General features: G+C 47.4%; 1 protein-coding gene and 1 long non-coding RNA gene across 6 annotated transcripts in view; one reads left to right on the top strand and one right to left on the bottom strand.

Annotated features, from left to right (window-relative positions):
* Positions 1 to 1,732: 1,732 nt before the first annotated feature.
* On the bottom strand, positions 1,733 to 2,432 carry LOC116874900. The gene is made up of 2 exons (XR_004384089.1): positions 2,322 to 2,432; positions 1,733 to 2,041 (listed from the first exon to the last, which is right to left on the bottom strand). It is a non-coding gene; the product is annotated as an uncharacterized LOC116874900 (long non-coding RNA).
* Positions 2,433 to 2,518: 86 nt separating this feature from the next.
* Positions 2,519 to 25,781, top strand: part of RBPMS (RNA binding protein, mRNA processing factor) — a 170,304-nt gene continuing 147,041 nt past the window's right edge. Inside the window, exon 1 of one of the 5 annotated variants that reach the window (XR_004384086.1) lies at positions 2,519 to 3,170. Coding sequence is in view for 2 of the 5 variants with exons in the window: in XM_032869959.1 (XP_032725850.1) it covers positions 3,105 to 3,170 (66 nt within the window). In the remaining 3 variants the exon portion in view is untranslated. Of the gene's footprint in view, positions 3,171 to 4,012; positions 4,046 to 25,781 lie in introns of those variants that run through there. The other 4 variants (XR_004384085.1, XM_032869959.1, XM_032869958.1 and 1 more) reach the window with 4 other exon arrangements.

Here is a 25,781-nt window from a genome sequence, read left to right as displayed (position 1 = left end):
GACTTGTTGAGCGGTGTGATTTTATTTTTTATTTTTGAAATCTCAACAGCTGTCTCATTCTGAGCAAGCTCTCTACCTAGGTAGGGTCTTCCCCTGCAAAATAGTGACTATAGACCACTACCATGAATCTGCTTAGTTCCATTGTGGTGGCTCTCCATGCTGAGACACGTCTAACTCAGTCCCTCCTGCAGGGTCTTGGAAGGATCTGATGTCATTCAAGGCTGAAAATCAATATCTGATAAGACTTAATGTGTTCATTCAGTCAAACACAACCACTGAGTGCCTACTATGTGTCAGGCATTGTCTGGATGCTGGGAACACAACAATGCTAGATCAGACAAAGATCCTCTCAGTTCCGATTTTCATTTTTTTATCCCAGAGGTTTCTGACTTTTAACAATGGACAAAAGTGCTGGCTTGGCTGAAAGACAAGGAATCAGGTTCTACACTTGGAAGGAAGCCAGATTTCCCTGGCTGGGGTCGCAGCCGCATCCTGGAATCAGACATCTTCCACCTACTCATAAGTGGCGTCGGACTGCAACCATCAATGACTAGATCAATTGTCATTTTTCTTGGGCCTTTGCCAGGCTCCAGCAAGACAATATCTTTCTGTGGAGTGTATTCAGTACCCGGCTAGGGCCAAGGAGGGCAGAGTGCGGGCAGCATTGGTGGCGTGGGGGCCCAAGCCCACCACTCAGCCATTGCTCAGGAAGACACTGCCCCCTCGTGGCTCCTTCTGTAACTGAGGGAGGGACTGGGAGCGGAAAGGGCTGTGTCCAGGTTTCCAGATTAATTGTGGCCCTTGCCTTTTCTAAACTTCAGTTGCAAGTTCAACAGATTCTTGGCTTATTTTCATCCAGGATACACTTTTTTCCCCCCATAGAGAGACAGGACATCATGACAGCAATTAAATCTATTTATCAAAGTCCTCAGACTCCCCCCCGACCCCCTCACGCCAAGGAAAAACCCAATAGGTGAATGGAAGTATCACCACTCTTCCCCCCCCCCCACCCCCCGCCCAACGCTCTTGACGCAAGTATTTTCGTTGCTTCCTGCGATTTGAACCAGGATCCCTGATCACGGTGCCGTGGAGTTGTTTTGGGAATCCTGTCTCTGCAGCACCAGCTCAAACTCCCGAAAAGTAGGAGCCTTATCTTCATCCCCACCCCCATCCCACTCCCAGGAGCACTTAAACCACTATAGGGTGAAGAATGTCTGGGGGAGGGGGAGCAGAGAGAGATAAACAGAAGCAAGCAAATCAACAAAAATTGTGATTGGTGCTGTGAAGAAAGGAACAGCGTGCTGTGGGAGAGAATTCCTGGGCGTGGGAAGTGAGGGAGAACCTACTGATACATGCAGTTTTAAATTTATGTGTTTATGATACCGGAATGGAGAAGCTCCCTACGGCCCCCGGAAAAATGGAAATTTCCTTAATAATAACACCAGCTTCCAAGTTCCTGTAAACCTAAACTGGGCAGGCATGGGTGCTGCTTGCTATAGGTCTACCAACCTGTCATCTCCTTTAATTGCAACCCCCTGGGAGGTAACTCTAACTACTCCCATTTCACAGGTGAGGAAACAAAACCACGCAGTTCTCCCGAGTTGGCGCAAAAACAAGGCGTTGTGTGCTGACCTCCCAGAATGCTGAGCCCTCTTCCTTCTCTAAGCCGCTTTGACCCTCTGAGGATCATCCGTGTTGGTCTCCAGTTCGGCTCGCTGGGAGGAATAGGCACTTAGCCAACAAGTATTTATTGAGTGCCTACTGTATACCAGGTAGCGTATTTAAATAGCAGCGGGGTTATAATGATAAAGAGGGCGCGGCGTTGTCTTGCGGGAAGGCTCTCCCTGAAGAGTAAGCGAGGCAGCCAGGTAAACAAATAATTCCAGGACGGTCTGATAAGGGTGAGAGGAGCCTGAGCAGGGGAGCCCGTGAAGCCTAGAAGGGAGCCAAGGCCGGTGCGGGGAGGCTGGGAGGTTTGGGAGGACCCGGCTGCGCCCGGACGTCGCTCGTTCTCTCGCATCCTGTCATTTCGAGCTGCCCACTAGGAAGGGAGGAAATAGGTCCGAGCCGGTACTGAGAAGGAGGGGCAGGCGCAGGGACAGGGGTGCGAATCCCCGCGGGAAGCAGGCCCCCCGCAGTAGCCCGTCACGCTTCCCGGGCGTCGCGCTGGCTTCCCGAGGCCCCGCTCCGAGCTGGCGCGCACCGCCACGCGAGTCCGCCAACTCCCAACCGGCCGGGCCGCCGGGGCCCCCCCGGGCCGAGGAAGCCGGAGGACCCGGCCTCCCTCCCTCCCGCGCCTCGGCCCTCACCCTCCGACCTACCGCCGAGTCGGGGGGCTGGGGTCGGCCGCTTCCGCCTGCGGCCCGCGGCCCCTCCCCGGCGCGCGCCATCCGGCCGCGGGGCAGCCCCTCCTCCCGCGGGGGGCTTCTCCGTCCCGCGTCCCGTCCCTCCCGGCTGAAGCCGGCAGCCCACGTCTAGGGAGGGCGGAGGGAGGAGGAGGAGGAGGAGGAGCGGGAGGAGAGAGGGGAGGGAGGAGAGCGAGAGAAAGGGAGCTGCTTGGATCCCGTACTTCCCAGAGCCTGCCTGGAGCGCGCACTCAGCGGCTCTCCGGGTCCCAGTGTCCCAGCCGCGGCCCGCGCCCCGCACCGCCGCCTCCCTCGGTCTGGGCACCCCTCGCCCCCTCCCTCCGGCCCCCGCCAGGCTCAGGCAGCGGCCGCCCCCAGCCCCCGCTCGGCCACATCCCCAACTCTCCGGGCTCCCTCCTGGGACGCGCGCCCTCGCCCCATCCTTTCTTCCTTCCTTCCTTCCCTCGCGCCCGCCCTCCCTCTCCAGGTCTCCCTCCCGGGGCCCGATTGTCTCCGTCCCCTGCCCAGCCGGCCCGCGCCGCGCCCTGCCCGGCGTCTCCCTCGCACTTCCTGGGTCGCCCGGCGCCGCAGTCTCGCCTGGCCCCGGGAGCCCGAGCCGCCGCTGCCCCCGGCTCCAGCCCCCGTAGCCCGCGGCGCCCGCCCGAGGGAGCCCCGGCGCCCGGGGAAGGGAAAAGTGGGCGAGCGCGCCCTCGCCCAGCCCCGCGCCCCAGCCCTGCCCGGCGAGGAAGGACCGGGAAGATGAACAACGGCGGCAAAGCCGAGAAGGAGAACACCCCGAACGAGGCGAACCTTCAGGAGGAAGAGGTACTGCGGGGCTCGCAGCGGCGGGGGTACGACCCGGGGCGCCGGCCGCGGGCTTCCGCGTGCGAGCGGCCGGCGGGGCGCGGGCGCTGACCCGGGGCCGCCGCAGTCCGGGGTTTGGGAAATGCCCTCGCCGCGAGGCACAGCCCCACACTGGGGCCCCGGGAAGGGGGGGGGGGGCTCTTCCGAGAGCGTGTTTTTGTGGGTTCCTAAAATTGCGTAACTTTGAGGACTTTTCGGAGACTTTTGTAAGTATAATGCTCAGCTTTGTTTGCGTGGGATTTTAAAAGCGGAATCGAGAGCTGACTCCTGGGTGACCTCCGTTTATGGGGACCCGGAGGCGCAGGACTTAATTCTGCGACGGGGGCCGGAGGTTGTGGGGTGTGTGTGTGTGTGCGGGGTGGGGAAAGAACTCGGGGAAAGTTCTCGTGAAAAGACACCTTCGGTTCCCTGCCCCCTCCCTTGCAGTGTTAAAAAGTTCTTGGTGAAATATCTTCCCAGCCGAGGCATTTTGGATTAATAGATAACTCATCGGCTGCATTCTTTTCTGATGAGTCAAAAGACCCCGAATGTGGGTGATTAGGTTTTGTCAATTTAGGGGTGATGCGGGGGCGCGCTTGGGGGGAGCCGAAGAAAAGAGTTCAGAACTTTACCGTTGACCAAGCGGTCGTCTAGGCTGTTTTAATGAGACTTTGACTTCTGAGCATAAATTTTAGGTGGTGTGTCCGTAACAACGTTAAAAATGTTGCGGCGGGCGGCGGTGCCTTCCGTAGGTAGAAACAAAATTTAACCGTGGGAGGGAACTCCTGAACAGACGTTTCAGAATTTTGTAGTTTGGCTATTTGTGGTGTCCTTTTAAAATGGCTTTGTTCCTGCAGGTACGTTACCCGGAGTCCAAGAAACAATAACTTTTTTCGTCTACTTTTTTTTTTTTTTTTTTTTAGGATCCCACATAGCTGAGTTCTTAAACGTTCTGAAAAGAACTTGAGTGTAGATGCAGGAAAGTACGCATCTAGATATGTATGACCTGTAACGTATTCTTAGAGGTCTGGCGTTCCACTGTATAAACTTAACAGGATGGCAAACTGATTTCAAGTCGGTTAGGGTGTTGAGATTATTATGGAGATAATGTGTTGCGTGCAAACTGAGATTCTGAGAGTGAAACCGAACGTTGGGGAGGACTTAATTGGTTCTTGTAAGTCTTCAGCACTTTGTCCACTTGTGAAAAGGGAACTATTTAAATGAAGATAGAGGGACCTAGGACCATGCAAATCAATGCAAAACACTAGATTTTACTCTTAGTTTGTATGGGGGCAACCCACCTGAATCGCAGTAAGCTGAAAATTTGCTTTCACACCTGAGGGTAACTGCCCTTTTTATTACAAACTATTATTTTGAAAAGTGTTATTTACATGCTAGTTCTTTGGGGCTACTGAGGGTCCTCCCTTTTCAGAGAAAAGGAGACCTGAATTGCGAGTTCCACTTTTTTTTTTGATTCTTAACTGGCTGCTTTGCTATTTATTTTCCCTGCTCTTGAAATAAAATTTAAAAAATGACAAGTGTGCTTCTCTAAGGAGTTGCTATATTTAATTCACCTAAACACACCAATTGCTTCAGAAACCTTTCTGTTTCACTTAGATGGGCAGTCTGTTTATTTCTAAGGGTAGGAATGTATTGTACGAAACCCTCTTTCTCTGCTCCCCCAGCTGAGGACTCTGTAAATGGAAAAAGTTAATCAGGCCGACCCAAGGCTTTTTTTTTTTTTCCTTCTCTTGGTAGGTAGCAAAAGAGGTTTAAGTGTTCAAAACCATAACCTACTTGAGAAATTTAAGTTGAGAAAAATCCCATATCTTTGACTTAACCCATCTCTGCCTCATGTGGCCAGGACTGGGGTGTTGTGTTGTTGGTCCTATTGGTGGGGCGTCGCAATATGTGAGGTTGTGTGCCAGCAGAATCACAGGTGAGCTTACTTACTGCCTCTCACCTGCCCTGTTGTCCTGACCATGTTCCATTTCAGGAGGCAATGGCATGTGGCTCTATGACGGGTCAGCAGTTTTGGCGAGACAGTTATTTTAAAACTCAGTGGACAGTTAAGATTTTAGAGCCCAGGTCATATCAGAGGTGGAGTCTATAAAGACAGAGACACCATGAAGAGAAAGGGATTAAAATGTTAAACATTCAGGAAAAGCAAGGAAATAGGCCTTGAGTGATCCAGGTAATTTTGCACTAATTCCCTGTTTTGAGTTTGTTTTGTTTTTGATAAACTCTAACCTCCTCCCCCACCCCCAACCCTGAAAGCCACAAGTAAAATAAATATGGTATTTGGGGAGTCCCATTAATGTGCTCAGCATTATACAAAAACCACCACCCTGGACCCTTTCCCTGCCCACCCAGCGATCAGCAATTTGTTCTCAAACACATTTAAAAGCCTTGACTGAGGACTTCAGTAAACAGAACACACACATATAAAATGTATATACACATAATGACAAGAGGGGAAAAATGTGTTTTGTTGTCGTTTCTGGTGGCCATTGAGCTGACTTGGAAAAGCAAGGCCAATCATCATCAAGAGAAAATAGTTTATTTCCTAGAACATCAGGGCAATTTAGGCTCTCTCTACCACTTCAGAGAATCCAAGGGTTGTTTTTTTCCCCCCCTCTATTTTTTAAATGAGTTCCTTTTCTCTTCCAGTACATTTTAGCCTTGTAGGAGAGCTTTTAAAGCTTACTCTGAAATAATTGATACTGAGACACTTACTTAGTTCCAACTGTATAGACTGAACAGCCCAGGGTTTAGGAGAATTTCTGCAGCTTTTTGAGGCTGGAAGTTTGAAAACTTGGACAGGACATAGACTTCTGCTTTGGATCGTATTTAAAGCTTTGAGGAAAAATTCTGAAGATTTGGCTAGCTGTAGAAGAGATAATACATCTGGCTTCCTGTGTTCTGTATATGTGTGTTTGTCTACAACATGGCCCTTTTTTTTTTTTTAAAAACATTTTATTTACTTATTTGACAGAGATCACAAGTAGGCGGAGAGGCAGGCAGAGAGAGAGAGAGAGAGAGAGAGAGAGAGAGAGAGAGGAGGAAGCAGGCTCCCTGCTGAGCAGAGAGCCCGATGCGGGGCTTGATCCTGGGATTCTGGGATCATGACCTGAGCCGAAGGCAGAGGCTTTAACCCACTGAGCCACCCAGGCGCCCCACGCAACTTTGCCCTTCAAAGAAAAGCCGTTGTCAAAATCTTTAACTGGGATCTGAGATTTATAGGGCTTAGGTATAGGGCATTAGATAATTTCTTACATCATTTTACAGTTGATAAAACCCTAGAATTTTCTGTCTGACTTTGGACCAGGCAATATTCTCCTTAAACACCTTTAGCAGTATGACCTGGACTAGACTTTATTAAAATCAGTAGATCTGCGTAGAAACAGTCTGGTTGTCTTGTTGAGTTTTATGTATTGAGACTTTTTTCTACCCGGTAGTAGATAGAAATTTGTTTTTGGTCCCTTAATTTTCAAAAAAATAAAAAAAAAAAATCAGATAAATATGTAATTTGGTTTTGCTTTTACTTTTATCCGGGTCCTTGAGCATTTTTTAGGCTGGTCACAAACATTTTCTAAAAGGTGGTTTATTGGAGTGGTAAATAGCAATTTTTCCTTAAACTGACGTGAACTTTCTTGTACTTAAAACTCAAAAAGCAAAAAACTTGGCATTGTTGGGACATTGACTGAAAAGATGTTTGGCAGATGTTGGGCCAGGATCCCGTAAAGTTGGTTCTTCACAAGCTAATACAAATCTTTACCTCACTTTCCTTTTAAAGTGCTTAGTGGGGTGCCTGGCTGGCTCTGTCGGTAGAGCACGTGACTCTTGATCTCCGGGTCATGAGTTTGAGCCCCTGGTTGGGTGTAGAGCTTACTTAAAAAAAAAAACAACTTAAAAAAAAAGTTGCTTCGCAATCTTGCCCAGATATTGGGGTCATGAAGAAAATTGTTTTCTCCAGTTGGCCCCCAGAAGGGGTCAGTTTGTGGCAGCCTCAGGCTCTCAGATGGGCATGGAGCTAATCTACATTATGACTTGGGCAACGTACAGAATCAGAATAGTTCTAATACAGTTGCGACCATGTCTGGAGGCTCTTACTACAAATCAGATCTAATGCAGCAAAACCTATTTCAGCCTTGGAATAGGCTTTGGGGATCCTTTTAAAAGGGAAGCACAGTGACTTCCTAGTCAGATGCTTAAGAAGCCTGCAGATACGGCATGCGCTTTTGGGCCGTTTTTCCAGGAGTCGTTTTAAAATTTCCCTCATAAACCCTTGAGCTCCGGTGCAGTCTTTGCGTCCCATGGCATTTTGTTTGTTGGGTGGATCGTTTGATAGGGTGGACGTTCTTTTCCAGAGTTGCTTTTGTCCGGTATTTGTGGGTTTGTATTAATTTGTGCTTCAAGGACAGAATTTGGGGTGGGTGATGGGGGCAAGTAAGTGATTGCTGGTACATCGCAAGGTGACACAAGCCAGTGCGGCTTTCTGGAGGACTTCGGCGTTATGTGGCAAAATATGTTCATGAATTACTTTTTAAAAAAATTTTTTTATATGAATTAGTTACTTCTGATAGTGAATGTTCATAAAGACTCTTTAGTGTCTTACCCAGGGAGGTTGCTAAGTAAATCATGCTTATAATTTGTGAAAGAGAATAGTAGCCACGAAAAGCCCTGCTTTTCAAGGATGTATATGTATATGCATACATTTATTTTTGTTGTCGGCTCAAAGTAGCAGAAATGTGTTCTCTTACCGTTCTAGAGGCCAGAAATCTGGAATTGAAGTGTCCGCACTGCCTCAGGTCCTCTGAAGGCTGTACGGGAGAATCAGACTTTTTCTTCCCAGCTTCTGACAACATTTTAATTGAGGGCATAACGGTTAATATTATGATGTTAAAGGAAAACAGATGTAAAAGTTCTGTGTGAGGCCAGTTCTTTAAAAAAAACCCAAATAGGAAAAAAAAAAAACCCAAATATAATAAAAAGATTAGATTTTTACTTTCTAATGCTTTTCTATGCTTTCTGAATTTTCTTAAAATGAACATGTGAACAAAAATGTCCAAAAAAACCCCCAAACAAACCCAACTGTCTTTTTGAGTATTCCATGAAATTTTTTTTTGCTGTATCTGTAGATGTCACAAAAACCATTGGTTTGGTCCTGCTTCCTTTTGCTCACAAGCCTTGCTGCAGAAGCGGGCCTCTTCAGTTCCTCGGAGCTCTTCTCTAAAACTGATCTCACCCATTCCTTCTCTCCTGGCTCATTTCAGAGACCGTTAGCTGCTCACCGTGTTCTGACGCGGTTTCTCAGTGCATCTTGCTCCGTCCTCTGATGGGTCCTTCAACACTGATCTCTTCTCTGGACAAGAGTGTCCAAACTTGACGGTCGTCCTTGCCCTCCTGTACCCCAATGCTCTGTAAACCATTTGCTTCAACCATCTTTTCCCTCTTGATCTAGCTTGAGCTGCTTTCAAGGCAGGAGCTAAGTTTCAGCCTACACTGTGCAGCTTTCCGTCACCCAAAGGTTCCATCCCAAAGAGATGGCTGTCCTCAGAATTCTGGTAGCAGTGCTTTGCTCTCTCCAAGTCCTGGATCATTACCTTCTTTTATGTATTGTTTTTTTTTTTTAAAGATTGATGCCACCTTGTCACCATATTCCCATTATTCAACTCCCACCCAAATACACTACTCCAATACCAGATGGATATCACACACGCTTACTCATATGTGTGCATAGAATTCTTTATAAATGCGTAATCTGAAACGGGAGATCCCCTTATGGGAAGGGCTGGTGAGGATGACTTGGTACAGGTAGGCTGTTAAATGGCAGCCTCTTGTTTACTGTGGAGGTCCTTGCCCACTGGGAAATTAGGCAAGGTGTGCATGGATCAGCTGGGAAATTACCTCCCTCCACCTACCACCCACCGCCTCCACTTGCGTGTGCCCGGGGCCCTTCGATCGCCACGGCACGCCCGCTTCTCAGGTGCGGGTGCGTTTTTGGGTCTTCACCTCTAGAATTTGGTCGGTGCCGTGGAACTCCGTGTGACCTTTTGCACACGGGCTTCTGGAAGCTTGGCGAGGTGGAAGAGGACGGAGCTCCCTGTGTTCCCAAACAAGCCTGCTCTGTATGACAGCCACTTTGGAATGTTTGTGTTCAGTTTCATTTGGCACCTTAGTGTCTGCCTGGGGGAAGGGGAGAGGGAATGCAAATGTTTCCCCCCCCCCCTCCCTCCCCGAACTGTGCTTGCTTTGGTCAGAAAAAACCAAGGAAGGAATGAGGGAATGACCCTTAATAACAGCTGGAGCAGAAGTGGGCTGGAGGCCAGCTGCGACGGGGTATTTAAATTGATGCTGTGATGGGAGGATGTCCTCCTGTGATGGGGATGCCTGCCTTGATGTGTGGGGAAGACTGGGGTTAGGACTCCTTGCACTTCCATCCCTATCTTTTTACATTTTTTTTTATTTTTAAAGAAAGATTTTATTTATTTATTTGGAAGAGGGAGAGAAAGAGAGAGAGAGCATGAGGGGAGAGGTCAGCAGGAGAAGCAGACTCTCCACTGAACAGGGATCCTGATGTGGGGACTCGATCCTGGGACTCCAGGATCATGACCTGAGCTGAAGGCAGTTGCTTAACCAACTGAGCCAACCAGGCGCCCCTCCCATGCCTATCTTGAAAGAGTCCTGGGAGAATATTGGAAACTATTTCCATGCATCATTGGGGGGTGGGGAGCATGGCTGCATAGGTTGGGGCTCATTGCTGAAGTTGTTGCCTGGTTTGTTGTTTTTATGATAGAGGAAGAAATACTGGGATATTTGATCCAGGGCGGTTCTCCAAAGTCTTTTTCATCCGTTCACTCCAGAAGTAATGATGGCTAACTTCTGATTATGTACGGGGTACTGGGCACTTTATGCACAAACTCCATTATTTTATCCCTGCAGTGAGCCAAGGGAGGTGTTACGATGGTGATGAGCCTTGTCTTAGGGGGAGGTGACCTGGAGTGCAGGCTGGTGTGCGGGGAGCTACAAGAGCTAGTGCTGCGGGCCGCTCGCGCGGGCCTGGGGTGCGGACGGCCGGGTGTACAGGTGGGATGAAGCGGGGGTGCGAGTGGTGTCGGCGTTGGGAACACAGCGCTGCAAGGACGGGAGGGTGAAGGCCTCGTGTCAAAGAGCTGACATTTGAGCGAAGGTTCTCCATGAAGATTCTGCCAGATGAGGAAAAGTTTGAGACGGTGGGTGGAGGATTTGCCTGTGTGGAGATCCAGGCTTGAGAGAAATTGGGGGGACAGCAAGCCAGGCATGGCGGGAGAGGAAGGGAAGTTGAGAGCGAGGTTGGGGAGCGGCCCTGGTGGGGGAGAAGGCGGAGCAGCAGCCTTTCATGCCAGGGATCGGACTCCACTCTGTGGTTGGATGTGCCCTGCCATGCAGCTGGGACCTGGCACTCTGGAACCTTCCAGAGGGAAAGGGGATGCAGCAGGTTTGGGGAAGAGTTGAGAGAGAAGATGAGGCTGGTCCTGCAAGGATCCTAGTCTCTGAGGAAAGCGGTGGCGACGTGGCCGCAAGTATTGTGGGATCTCAGTCCCTGTCAGCACAGAGGGGAGATGGGGAGTTGCATTCTGGAAGCTTCTCAGAGTTTCTCCTCTGGACGGCCAGCCAGATGGTGGTCCTTTTCTTAGAAGTAGCAAATTGAGTGGTTGAAAAGGGCAGAGAAGGCCATGAGGAGGTGAAAGTGGTGGGGTTGGAGATACTGAGGAGCAGTCTGGTCCTGGAAGCAATTTTCAGTACAGTTTAAGCGTGTACGGCCTGTAATTGAGAAGGTGGGAGATGCGAAGGAGTGCCTGGAAAACTGAAGGGTGGTGTGGGACTCTGGTTCCTGGGGAACTTGTGAGGGTAGACCACAAGAGCCAGATACATCCACCTGACACTGAGGGTAGATAAAAACAAAACCGAAAACTTTTTTGGGGAAGGGGAAGACCTGGAAATGCTCAAAAAAATTGAAACAGGGGCACCTGGGTGGCTCAGTGGGTTAAAGCCTCTTGCCTTCAGCTCAGGGCATGATCCTAGGGTTATGGGATGGAGCCCCGCATCGGGCTCTCTGCTCAGCAGGGAGGCTGCTTCCTCCTCTCTCTCTGCCTGCCTCTCTGCCTACTTGTGATCTCTGTCAAATAAATAAACAAAATCTTAAAAAAAAAAGAAACAAATTTTTCAAAAGCACTTTTTAATTTAGGAACATCAGAATGTATTCTGTATCCCCTAGTGTTTAGCCTAATAGCATTCAGTGCGCTGATCCGTTTGAAAGCCCGAGTGTGGGAGGAGAGCTTAGAAAAATCTAGGTGTATATAGTATTTCCCATGCACTTTTTTTTTTTTTTTTTTGGCTTTCATCAACGGTCTCTGGAAATTGTTTTCCTCTAAGATTTGCAGTTAATTCTGAGGCTTTTGCTTCTCCCGCTTTTCTTTTTCCAACGCTGTTACTCTAGCCTGGAAGGGAAAAATCAAACTACTCTAAGGTTTTTGTAGATGGGTTTGGAAGGTAAAGGGGAAAGACTTAGAGAAATGCTTCTCTCATGGTTTTTGGTTCTTTTTTGACTTAATTGGGTGGTGAGTAAGATGAGCCTTTTGCCAGACCCTAAACTCTTATTCTTTAGGTCCTCTTTTCCCTGGATTCATCTAGTACTTTCCTAAAAGTTGGGAAAGCTTGCTGCTCACAACTATGTGTCAACCCTTGAAGAAAAAAAAGGTGGTCTGGGAATTTAAGAAAAACAACCACCTGCATTCGTATTCCTCATAGGTTTTTCTTTTCCCCCCTGTGCACCCATTATGATGCAGGTTATGTAGAATCCTAGAGGGGGAACAAGAAAATGGTGGTAGTAAATGCCAGTCACACTGGGAGGATAGTTCCAAATTCCAGGTTGCTCTACAGCATTGTCACACAAATTTAAAATGCTGAAGAAATGCTGACGCAGCCCACCTCCATCCTGGGGGCCCCCAGGATTTTGCAAAGGTTAAGAGAAATCTGGGAGTCTGAGAACTGAGGTGCATCTCCCCAGCCCGATGCAAGTCAGTTAGACACTGGTTTCTGCTTTCTACTCCTCTTCAGCTCTCGTGAGTCAGTTTTTGAAATGCTGTTCCTCTGCTCATCCTGAATTAATGTCACCATGTAGATAGGCTGGTAGGTGGCCAGCATTATCCCAAGAGAAATCCTAGAGATTAAAAACAACAACAACAACAACAACAACAACACCCAAAGCAAAAACAAAACACACCTGCTTTTGCTTGAATCCCCAGGATTGTTTTGTGAGCATTTCTGTCCTGCCCACCTCTATGGGATGGGCATTTGGGGCCTCCTGAGAGAAGGCACAGCACAGAAAGTGCTACCTTATTACAGAAGTACCAGAATTTCCTTTGTGCTCTGAGGGGAAGTGCTACGAAAGTGTAATTACTTTACCCAGCATGTGTGATTTACAGGACTTAAAAATGTGTGAGTTTCTGAAGAGCCATCTCTTTAAATACAGTATCCCTCTAGAAGCCAACAGGATGTGTTTGGGGGCTGGGTGAGGGTCTCTGTCTCTGACACATGCCGAGTCTCTTTCGCTCCCTCTTCCCTCTCTGTCTCAGGCACACGCACACAGGGTTCTGTCCTGTGCCTGCCCAGGGATGCTGGGTGACAGGAGAGTGAAACTGTTGGGAATTGCTTCTCCTAAAAGTCCTCTGGGCCTTCCTTATCAGCACAAAGAAACCTGCCATGAGCTGGAGTCCAGTGTTGATTGTGCCTCCCCCCCCCCCAGCCCCCCAATCCAGTTCCTTCTTTTCCAGGGTCTCCTGGTTGTTTCCTGCTACTGAGCAAGGGACTGTTAGATTACTGAGACCATCTTGGTTGCAAAAATCTCTTTTTCCATCCTATGTGTTAGAGAATTGGAGAGTTGAAGATCAGGTGCATACCCAAATGTAATTGAACTTGCAAAAGCTTTTATGGATTTTCTTTTTGCACGTTCCTTAAGCATTTACAGAGCAATGTCTACTGTTTTTGAAAAAAGTTGCACTTTGACAAACCAAATGAGGTGTTGACCATCCCATGGTTTAGGTCTAAGAAAACTGAGGCTCTGAGAGATTAAGCAATTTGTCTGAAGTTTTAGTGCTGGTGGGTAAGCGCTTAAAATTTTTCCAGTGGTGCACGAGGTCCATGTGATCAGGGCCCTGCTGGTTTCTGACCTCATCTACCAGGAATCACAACCTCATTCATGCTTCAGCTGCTTGGGCCTTATTTAGGTATCTCCTACTTGCCAAACTTGTTTCTGCCTCAGGGCCTTTGTGTGTGCTTTTGGGTCTGCCTGAAAAATCCTACCCCCAGATATTTACATGGTAGCCTCATCCTTGTCGTTCCTTCAGATCTCGGTTCAGGTGTTACCCAGAGAGATCTACATCTCCAGGTTTAAAGTACCCTACATTCCCAAGCACTCTCCTATCCCTCTTTTATTTTCCGGGTCATTCTTACTCACTGACATTACTTAATGTACTTGTCTTACACTCCTGGAATGTTACTCCCTGGCAGCAGGGACCTCTGTCTTGTTTAAGGCTGTAACCCTCAGTGCCTAGAACAATGCCTGGAACTGCCCAATAAATTTGTTAAGTGACTGGAATATGAACCAACCTGTCAAACGTGGGGCCCATGCAAGATGCCACATTGTCCTAAACCTTCTCCAGCAGTTTTGAATTAAATGTTGATTATCGCTGCCTTCGAGATGATCATTTCTGGATGCCCATTCCCACTTAATTACAGCAGAAAGTAAAATCCTCACATAGTTTGTAAGCCAGAAACTTTTTTTGTTTGTTTGTTTTTTTAAGTTTTTAATTCCAGCTAGTTAACCTACAGGGTCCTATCAGTCTCTGAGCCAGAAATTTTAGGTGGTACGTGATTAGGTCCTTTGCGGATATAGGTAGCGGTTTGGCACACATAAGGGAATCCTTGCCTTTGTCCAGTCAGAACAGAAACCTAGCACAAAATTTCACAGAGCCGGGAGTGTGATGTGGGCCGGGCAAGGTGTGATTACGTAGAAGTAGGGCAAGATGAATTGGATTCCTGTTCTGGAGATGTGTCTGTGGGGTTGCAAAGGGTTAATGTTAACAACCTAGGTGGAACTGATTTGGAGATAGACTTAGCACTCTTTGATTTAGTCTAGCCCCAAGCTCCCCGTGCTTTCCTCCTCAGGCCTACAAAAGGCCTAGCTCAGGATAAAGCAGGCTTTAGCCAGACCAATCCAGCCTTTAAGCACCTGTACGGGCTGCCATGAAGGAAGCCTAATCTGGGCTCTGTGAACCTTTCTGCAGGAGGCACTTTGCAGTCACCGATTCTACCTGCTTGTCAGCCTCACAGGCTCAGACTGTTTTTACTCCTTGTAAAGCAGAGCAGATGACATTTCCGGAGGAAAAACATGTAAGTCGTCATTACTTTGGTCACCAGACTGCCTGTTAATTGAGCATACTAATGTGCTCATGAACATGCAGGCCGTTGGATTTATCCCCAATTATGGCATTTATGTCCTCGTCCTTGACCTTGAACAAACTTCTTAAACTTAACTGTCATCATTGTCCTTTAGTCCTTAGAGACCCTGGTTTATAGACAGTGGTATAGAAGGCCTTTGATCAGTCAACTTCTTGACCAAATCCATACTCTTCATTTTTTTTTTTCCTCCCTTTTTCTTGCTGAGGGACCTAGGACAAGTCCTTTAAGCTGCTTGCTTTGACATTTAAGTTCATTTCCTTAACTAAATCGGGAGGATTGGATAGACAATGCCTGCTCGTCAGGAAAAGAATCCTGACTCCACTCCCGTGTTTCTCTGCCTCATGCCCCTTCCATTTCTGAACCCTGGTAGAGAGGATGCTGCCTTGGTGGCCTGCCAGCCAAGTTCCATCTTGGGTGGAGGGTGTAGGCTGTTGGGGGGGGGGGGGTTTTAAGCCTGGAATTTTTTTGTTTTTTTTTTTTTTTTTTTTTCTTTTTTTTTAAACAACGAAGAAAATCAATGCTTCTCCTTGAGAAATGGGTGGGAGTTTCTGGGTGTGCGCTAAGGGCAGGAAATGACCCTCTCTAAACAAAAGGACTCTTTAAGGCCCATCCTGAGTCTTTGTGTTTGGAGAAGGGGTTATGCAGAAAACCTGAGCTACAAAATTAATCTCTGTTTAGCCATCGTGGGGGAGGGGAGGAAGGAGATGCCTTCCCTGCTTGCCTTCCCAAGTGTCCCAGATGGTACCCACTGTGAGTGCCAGAATGGTTTAAGAATTGGACCTGGAGAGACTCTTTGGGATGGTAGGATTTCTTACCGCCCCCCCCCCAACCCCCCCAGGAGGCAAGAAGGATCCAGGTTAGGCAGAATTACATGCTGTGTGGCGTTCATTTTTAATCTGGGCTTCTTGGAAAAACCCATCACCAGCAAAATGCAGAGAGACCGAACGAGGAGGAGGGGGGGAAGCTATTTTGTGTGATCTAGGTCTCTGTAAGTAAACGTGGGTTTATAAATGAATCAGATTTGAATTACTGTGTTAACTGCTTTTCATTCTTCTAAGTCTATAGGGGCGATCCAATAATAGCGAGTGACCTCTGCCTCTGGACTAACAGGGGATTTGTAATCATTTGCTGTGTTAGATAGTGGGCCCATCCGAAGAAATGTCGGGCCTTGCCCCTGCTTTGGAATGCTCCCACACTTTAAAGTGACTGCTCATTATTATCACTATTTGTACAGCGTGAACCTGAATTTATATTGCTAGCGAAGTAGTTCTGTCTTATCAAAATTATTTTGGCTTTACAAATTCTTGCTGACTTGCTGTAGTGAACTTCTCTTTCAGGCACATCATTTTTTTTTCCCCCTTTCGGGAATATAAATCTTCCCACTAATAATTAGAAACACACATTTTGTTGAAAATGGTTTTGTGGTTTACTGAGTTTTCAGAACACTTGAAAATGACAAACATCTTTTCAAAGAACATTGTTGCCTCCCTATTTTCAGGCTTTATAGTGTAACTGTATTTTTAGAAAGGCCTGCTGATGTCTTTGGTGGGCGCTGGTGTGCTGGGGGAGAGAGATGGTTCACTTCACGGCACCAGAGTCTTAACAGCACAGAGAAGATTGAAGCTGTTGCCCAGATTCTGGTGTGATTCTTGTGTGAAAGGGCTTTGTTCATGTCCTCAATGTGTTGGAAGACTGTATCTTTAAGTATGCATTGAGCGGCGCAGTATTGTTTGAAAGAGACCCAATCCTTGTAAAACTCCAGGGCTTACAGGGGAGAAATGGTTCTCATTGAGAATTTCAGTGTCTGATGTGTTGATAGGTTTCTGAATACATGAACTTTGGAGAAGGGTTACTGTTTTTTGTGGTGGTAATTTACACACATGGAGATGCATAGGAAGGCTTATATACAGTTGTACACTTTGTGTGTGTGTTTTGGGTTTTTAAAGTATCCTGCGTTTTTAAAGTATCCTTCTACTTTCCAGTTATTATCTATCGTAACATCATTTATTTTTACAAAGAAAAGACCAGTGATAATCTACCCACGACATTCAAGTGGCTTATAACTAGGCAGTGCCTGGCGCAGGAATGCTTTGCCTTGAGACGGTTTCTGCGTCAGTCTTGCGGGCAATGGTGAGGAAGACAGAACATTCCCAAACCAGGGTAGTTCACCTAGCTTTTTGTACTTTCGCTGGGTTTAGGGATGGAGTGCATCTGATTTTACTGGGCGGAGGAGCGCCCAGTAAACTGTTCCCGTCTTCATGCAGCTCCTGGCAAACCTTGAAGCTAAGTGAACATGTCCTGATCCGGAACGTTTGTCCCTTGTCTTCATGTTCTTGGATGATCAAAGGGAAATGTCTTGCCCTTTGCAAGACCAGCATCTGTCGCCATCTGGTCCCTGTGCACCCAGCCTGCGGACTCTGTATCTTAAAAACAGAAGTCAGTGGGAAGGGGAGCGGGGCGGGGGGAAACAAAGCCTCAAAAATGCTTATGGGGCTTGGGAATATTGTGAGTTTCTGATTTTGGCAACTAAACGTTGGAGAAGCTTTAGCTCTTAACTGTCCTTTCCTCTCCATTCCATACGCCCCACAGGCCTTTAATCAACAGGAAAATTGTTCTTGTTTCTGTTGTCAGTCATGGGTCATGATTATGCTGAGAAATCTTGTTGGTATGAGCTTATCCTGAAGTCAACAAAAAAAGTGTTTTTTTCCCCTGTACTCCTTAATAAAGGCAGCCCAAATGGAACTTGGGTGCTCCTCAGTGCAGCGGAGACCCAGGCATAGAAATGCATTTGTGTGACCTGGGTCCTCCCATTCATTCCGGTGCTCTCTGAAATCTCTCCACAAAACTAATGTGCATTGTATTTTCCCAACTGAAATTGCAGTCCTAGGCCTTGGAAAGCCCCTCCCCCCCCCCCCCCCCCATTTCGAATGGGTAAATTTTCAGAGGAAATTTCCCTTATAGGGATGGTATAGAGGAAGCATCTTATTCATCATGGAGTCCTGAGGTGGCTGGCTTTTGTGGGAGCTCTAGGATAGTTAATGTAATTTTTTTTGTTGCTGTATTGGACCTTTGTGTACCCACGCCCACGGCACTGGGCCGAGGCTAGCTTCACTGTACCGCAGAGATTTCCTCCTGGGATATTTTTGCTTATTTTAAATCCTATTGTGCACTTAATTCTACCGGTCATTTCTCCCAACAGTCCTCAAAGGAAGGGTAGTAATGTCTTGCTTCTATTTGAGAGATTAAAATAATGGTAATGAATCCACTGGATTTTTAATTTCTTTGATTTTTGGGATTGAGAATCCTTTCTAAGATTCCTAAACTAACTTGTTCACCTAATTGGATCACCTTGTGTCCCAGGTTGCTTTTCACTCTTTCTTCCTGGAGGATAAATTCACCTGCATTATCCTCCTCCTTTCCCTACCGTTGCTCTGCTCAAATGCAGGTAAACAAGAACCAAAACCACCCCCCAACCCCGAACAATTCGGCTGTTCTTTCCTCTGCAACCACTGTTAAAACGTAATATCTTTACTTTTCTCTCTGTGTACAAGCACACTCCCTTCTATTTTAACAAAAATGAGATCATACTATAAAAGTGTTTACATTCAGAGGTTTTTTTTTTTTTTTTTTTTTTTTTTGAAACTTAGCATTATGTCATGAACATCTTTGCGTGCCAGTGGATGCATTTCTGCTGCCTCGTTTTTAATTCTTCCTACGATGCCGTCCGGATGGGCCTTAATGTGTTTTACCCATCCCTTACTGCGCGTGGAGCTGGTTTCCAGCTTTATGATCTGGATGCCGTGTACACTCTGTGTACACCCGCGGTGATTTCCTAAGCTTCAGCTCTTGGAACTGGAATTTCTGGGTCAAAGGGCATGCATTCTTTTTAAGACATTTGATGTTTATTGCCAAATCTCCCAAACACTGTACTAACTTACACTCCCGCCAAGACTATCAGCAGGCCCCTTTTTCCTGCACCCCCTATGGCTGCAGTTTTAAAAATGTTTTCAAAGGTGGCTCCTCTGTGGAGTTTTCCACACTTGCCCTCTGGGATTCATAATTAATATTCCTGTCTGATCCATACCACACTTGGACGTTACGTATTGACTTAACCAAAAAAAAAAAGCTCCACCCCATGTCAAGACCTCTCCCGATTGTTTCTTATACTGCTGTAGGCCCGGAGATGCTCAGTTTCTGGAGCCTCCTTCTCGAGTTTAGTGGAACACCGTGAATTGTACTGATTTTGTGATCTTCGTGTATTAGGTCCTTGATAGATGTATTTTTTGCTGGCTCTAAATTCAGTAACCGGCAAAGAGGCCAGTACCTGGGGTGTTCTTTGTGCATGTGTAGAGCATCTCCGTGAATCTGTCCCAACAGTTTTCAGGGGAACCAACGACCCTGCCGGGTTAAGAACTGAGTTGTAAGATGCGTCTCGATTTCAGAGCTGTCCTGTTGTGGAAACCTGGGTCTCGGAACCAGTGGGTACGTCCCCATCTCTGCTTTTCTTGACCTTCTTGGACACCCCAGTCAGTTTGACATAAGTTTTGCAGGACCGCTAACTATGACATCTGTGGAAGGAGCGGTTCTAAAGTTAAAACAATGCCTTTTATTAGGTGTGGACTGTGCCATGTGTCAACTAGTGGAAATGTTTTCCTCGCTCCTAAGTTGCGGAGGAGGGCCTAGAGCTCCAGTGTCCGAGTGGGCACAAGGGCTCCCCCGTCTGAGTGACAGACTGTGAGGGCATCTTCTCTTCCCCACGGGGGCTGTTTCCCCTGTGGGTGCCCACCGCGTAGCCAGAGCCACACGCTCTCTGAAGAGGAAAGCTCAGGTCTCCCTGTGGAGGCAGAGCAATGCCAGCCCACGAGGCCTCCTTAATTGTTAACAGAACATTCCTGCAGAGCACACACCCTGCACAAAGCCGACACACATGTTCTTAGAGTATGACTCGAGGAAACGAGCCGATGTAATGGAAACCTCAGCCTTGACTCATCCTGACTCTTACATATGAATGGAATTTGCATCTCATTTAGCTTTAATCTAACAGTCTTTCAGGGTAAATTCCCATGGAGGTCATATAACTGAATTTGGATGCACATAATGCCTTTCTCAAAGGGGCTGGAAACTCTCTTGCAAATAGAAAATGTGCCTTCTCTTCCTTGAGTCCTTGATTTCAGTTGACAGCTGGTGAAGGAGTCCGTGAAGGGGAACATTGTTCAGTGGTGAAGAGGTTCAGCTCCCCTGGGGTACGGTCATTAGTGCTGGTTGAAGACAGGCCTTGAACCCCGTGTTTTGTTGGCTGTTCAGTGGGGTTACCAAGAAGCACTTTTCCTGCCTACTTCCTTTCCTACTTGGAAAGACCTAGTCAGCACAGAAAACAATGGGGAAAATAATACCGAGTTCCTATACAAGTTGAAAAGCTGTGTAACACAGGGCTCAGAAAGTCAAAGGGATCAGTGTGGATGACAGTAAAACAAGCTTTGTGGAGAAAAGAGATGAGCCTTAATGAACCGGTAAGATTGAAATAGGTAGAAATGGGTGCTGGGGTAGGAGGGTCCCCATCATAAAAGCTTGGAAGTAGGAATGAATGTGGATGTACTTATGTGGCAAGGAGAAGCCTTAACTGGCTGTTAACTTTTAATGAAGAAGTAAATGAATGACAAAGAGAAGGATATTTTCAGGACTTTGTTTTGTCAGTTGTCATGGGTTGCCCCAAGGAGGCCTGTCCCATACAGGATAGATCTACAACCTGCAGGACCCAATTTCTGTCTGCTAAACCTTTTTTGGTTTTGTTTTTCCCCTTTTTAAACTAGGCTTGCAAGGCCACACAGACTGTTTAGATTAGCATACTGGGAAAATAAAGCCTTTTCCTCTCGGACTATTCCAGTACCATTTCACACCTTAATAAAGCTGTTTGTCCCTGATTGCATCTCCCTTCTGACTCTTCAGGATGGCATGACTGTTTGTCAGTCCCCGTGCCTCTTGGCTTTGGAAACCAAACACATAATTCCTAGGTGAGCGAGTCCTTCCGGTGAGCCTGCCCTCCTGCTCTGTGAAGCCCTGGTGACACAATGGGCAGCAGACAGACCTTGAACTTGACCTTCCTAGAACTTTCAGTGTGGTTGGGAAGTGCGTATTGTACACATAAAAATCCAAGTTAAAAAAAAAAAAACAACCCAAGTAAATATCGGCTCACGAACTGGTAAGTTGGAAGCCTCGCTGATGTGAGAGCTCATCCATGGGTTACAAGGGGGTCTTGTCTTGTTGACCTGGTTCTGGTCATTGCTCTCCTCGCTTCTTGGATGCTTAACATACTGACTCCTTCAGGTGGGTACCAGCCCCCGTTATTCTTGACGGACAGGTGAGGACCTGAGGCTCAGAGAGGGGAATTGCTTGGTCTGGGTCACCAGTAAATACCAAAGCCTGGATTGGAACACTTAGGCAGCTAGCTCTAAATCTGTCCTCTTGGGCCGAACCTCTCTGCCTGTCTGGAGGAGTGTTCTTCAGAGAAGTAGATTCCAAAGAGATCAAGAGGTCTCCTGAGCCTCGTGCCTCTTGGGGTTCTGCTTTCCAGAGGAATCTGAGGTCCGGGCCTTGCCCAGGTCCTCCGTGATCAGTAACGTGGCCGCTTCTTTTGAAGGAGGGGAGTCACCCGGTTACACGTGGCATCTCTGGTTCCAGAAGCTCCGGTTTGCCTCAGACCTCACACCATAGTCTGCTCCCTTCTTCCATCTTTTCCGTCCCCCTGGTCTGGACTCTGAGTGACATACCCAGCCTCCACTGCCTGTCACCCCTCGTCTGTTCACTACTCTTCCGAAAGCGTTAGGCCCATGAATCAGCTAGCGCCTGAAAACATTTGAGAGCATTTGCAGATTCCTTGATCAAAGGGTCTGAGGTATGTGAAAGTGGCTCTGAAGATGGGAGCACACCGGCTGCCACTGTTTTGTTGTTGTTCGTGAGTAAGATCCAGATTTTTTTTGCTTTTTAAGGTTTATTTTAGAATTCATGAGCAGGGGAGTATGGGAGAGGAAGAGATAATCTCTCTCTGAGCCCTGAGGTCATGACCCGAGCCTAAGCTAGGAGTCGGAAGCTTAACCAGCTGAGCCACCCATGTGCCCCCAGATCCAGATTTCTTGAGCCGATAAAGCCCCCCTGCCTTGCCCAGGCCCCTGCCTGCATTTCTGAACTTGTCCGTTACCTTCGTATATGCGCGGTCTCCTCCTACTCCAGCCCAGCAGCTAGTGCTCTATAAGTAGGATCCATGTCCAGCATGGGGCTTGGACTCACGACCCTGGGATCAAGGGCCTGCCAGGGCCCTGAGTTGAGTACTTTGCTCCTTTTTATGGCTGAGTAGTGTTTCCCTTGTATGGGTATATACCACATTTTCTTTACTCATTCCTCAGTTGCCACTTTTGGGTGCTCTGTTCTTACAAGGCTTCCACCCCAGGTCCCTGATGTTCTAGCGCAAGAGTGATTTCTGCTCTTCACTCCATGTGTTTATATATATATTTTTTCCTTCCGGGCCTACCCTGTGGGCTTACCTCCTTGCCTGTGGAGCCCTTCCTCCATAGGACAATGTCAGCCTCTGACTTAGCAACTGAATGTGCTACCTCGTGTGTGCACTTCTGTCCTTTCACGTGTATCTGTGTATGTTTGTGTGTTTGGACCTTGAACTCTTTTAAAGCCCATTCAGCAAACACACGTGGACGCTGACTCCGTGCTGTACACGTAGTAGGCCTTGGGTGAGAATCCGTGAACACAGCTACGAGTCTTGATCTTGTGGGAACTTTCTAGCAGAGCTTTTATTCCAGGTGATTTAGAAATGTACACACAGGGGCGCCTGAGTGGCTCAGTGGGTTAAACCCTCTGCCTTTGGCTCAGGTCATGATCCCAGGGTCCTGGGATCGAGCCCCATGTCGGGTTCTCTGCTCACCAGGGAGCCTGCTTCCCCCTCTTCTCTGCCTGCCTCTCTGCCTACTTGTGGTCTCTGTCTGTCAAGTAAATAAAATCTTAAAAAAAAAAAAAAAAAAAGTGCACGTGCGCGCGCACACACACACACAGTTAACTGCTGCTCTTGGATATTTCCAGCACCTGGCCACAAGATGTCCTACAGTACAGATTCTCAAGAAACCTTGTTTGATAACTATTACATTGAAATTTTTCTTGAGCGAGAGAAAGCACGTGAGAGAACAGGGAGGGGGGAGAAGGAATGGGAAGAAGGAGGGGCAGCGCTCCCCAATGATGAGCAGGGCGCCCCGTGCTGCAGGGCTCAATCCCAGGATCCTGGGATCCTGACCTGAGCCAAAGGCACTTAACCAACAGAGCCACCCAGACCCCAGGAAATCTTCTTAATTAAAAAAAAATTAACGAGACCTCTTAACCCTGTCCAAGCTGTGTAGATGGCTGTCTTACTTTTCACAGGCACTATAACTACAGTTGCCAAATTCATTCACGAAGGCAAAGAGGTGCATATTAAGTGTCCCCTTGGAGGATGAAAACCATCTTGGGGAGAGCAAGTCTCCTGTCCTCACACAAGCCAGGTCTTTACTCCACCCCCTTGCCTGTAAGCCTGAATTACTCTGAGGCTTGGAATCGTATGGAGACCCTGTGGGAGATGGAGGAGGAGGCTGGAGCCTGTTCCTCACTGTTAGAGTTGAAAACTATCCTCTTCCTCTTTCCTGTTCCTTAATAGGAAAGTGTTGACCCCATTTGTGACACAATCTGAGGCACTCTTGGCCCCGGGCGAGGCACCCAAGGAGAGCCCCCGGCTCCTTACCCATTCGGGCATCTCGAACTATGGTCAGCAAGGTTTCCATCTTCTCCAGGCTCTTGGAAACGACAGTGGCCAAGCTCTCCCAGAAGGTCGTGAGAACTAACGAGTTAACATTTCTCCACAGGCTTCTACCAATGTTAAGTGCTCAGGGTTGTTATCTTCTCTCTTGAGAATGGTTGCCTTATAAGGCTGTCCACTGGGCCCTGGGACTTCTTTGGGGGAGCCGGGCCAGCCCGTGAGGCTCGATGGCTGTGGCAGTCCGGGACCTTGTTCCCGGAATGGGCTCAGATTTCCTATTTTAATACTGGTGATACCACTTTTCGTTAATTGCTAGTCCGGCTCTCACAAGTACTTTTCCCTCTGCTGTAGCATCTATTTTTAGCCTCCCATCTCTATCCTTGCCCTTGGAAAACAAAGTATAGTAAAAATCCACTCTGACAGAATAATCCCAAATTCTTAGATTTTCTGGAAAGGTCAGCTGCTTATCCCAAGAATTATTTTGAAGTAAATGAATTCTTTTTAAAAAGCTGTATTTTAAAGAAAGGACAGGGGTGCCTGGCTGACTCAGTCCGTGATGCCTGCGACTCTTGATCTCAGGATGGTAAGTTCGAGCCCTGCGTTTGGGGGTAGAGTTTACTTACCAAAACAATAAAATAAAACAGAAATGGCAGGTACAACGTTTGAATTGTGCTCCATTTTTTTAAACAATCGAAAAATGTATAAATGTTCAATATCGATTCTTACAGAAGTTTGTTTCCTTTCATGAAAGCGATCTTTCTTGTCAAATGGTAGTAAGTATACATGGAAATTTCCATGTTCGAAATCCAGTTTTAAAGATTCTTCCTTCTTCTGGTTGTCAGTGTAAGGACATAGATTTATGTTCTCCTAGGTCTTTGAGCTGGAAGGGACTATGAGTTACCTTTGTTCAATACCCTGACTTGGAGAGAGTGGCAGCTGGGCTGGAGCCCATCTCTTTTTATTTATTTATTAAAAAAAATTTTTTTTAAAGATTCCATTTATTTGACAGATCACAAGTAGGCAGAGAGGCAGGCAGAGAGAGAGGAAGGGAAGGAGGCTCCCTGCTGAGCAGAGAGCCCGATGTGGGACTCGATCCCAGGACCCTGGGATCATGACCTGAGCCGAAGGCAGCGGCTTAACCCACTGAGCCACCCAGGCGCCCCCATTCTCTTTTTAAAGTAGGCTGCAGGGGCACCTGGGGGGCTCTGTGGGTTGAGCGTTGGACTCTAGGTTTCGGTTCAGGCCATGATCTCGCAGCTGTGGGTTTGAGCCCTGCTTCAGGTTCTTTCTCCCCCTGCCTGTGCACTTGCTCCTGCGCGTTCTCTAAAAATGCATAAAAATCTTAACAAAAACCTGCATTGTTCTAATTCCTGTTTCTCTCCCTGGAAGCAGAGCTGTCATGTCTTTCAGGATTCCAAGTATCAAGTAAATAACTCCTGTAGTTTGTGTTCATTTGTAAAGTGGACAGAAGGCGAGGTATTAACAGCACTCTTTTTGGGGTAGGCTGAGAAGGAAAGTGCTGGAAAATATGCCAAAATGGTGGTGTGTCAAGAGAGAGGAGGAGACTATTATTTCTTGGTCATACCTCCCTTTTTCGTGTCATCAGAACAAGTCCTTGGTTACTCTCCAGGCTGGCCCCGTGGGCTCCCCTTGTTTTCATTAATGATCTGCTTCTGCTTCCTGGGGCGGGCACCTTACAAGCGACGTAAGTCCTTTTTAGAGGCAATAAACACCTTTTTTGGTGAGCCTTGGACCTCCCCTATCTGTGTGAATGTATATAGGCAATCTCTTGTTTATAGGAAATGGTGCAGAATTGGGGAACTTTGGTTTGGCTTTGGTCGTTGTGGGAAGTTGGACAAAGTAGGCAGGTTCCATTGCTGGTTCGCTCATTGGATTACAGCAGTATGCCGATGAACCCAAGGTCACTGGACCATCTGTGTGTGGGCCAGCCAGCTTTGCTCTGCTGGGATTCCAGACCTTGGCCAGGAGGCTGGGCAATATGTGTCACTGGTCACGAAGCAGACAGATCACCAGACCCCGTAAAGGAACTCAAAACACAGGCCCTCTGGATTGTAGACTATAGCTACATGAGATAGTGTATGAGATAGTATATGAGATAGTATAACAGATGATTTGCACAGTTTGGCTTTTAAAAATTTTTCTGGGTAGCTCAGTTGTTTTAGAGTCTGACTGTTGATCTCAGCTCAGGTCTTGGTCTCAGGGTCATGAGTTCAGGCCCCATGTTGGGCTTCACGCTGTGCTTGAGGCCTACTTAAAAAAAAAAAAAAAATTTTTTTTTT

The sequence above is a fragment of the Lontra canadensis genome, unplaced genomic scaffold (assembly GCF_010015895.1).
Source record: "Lontra canadensis isolate GAN:19392208 unplaced genomic scaffold, GSC_riverotter_1.0 scaffold39, whole genome shotgun sequence".
Lineage (NCBI taxonomy): Eukaryota > Metazoa > Chordata > Mammalia > Carnivora > Mustelidae > Lontra > Lontra canadensis.
Note: the sequence above shows the minus strand (reverse complement) of the source record. Positions and strands in the feature narration are given on the sequence as shown.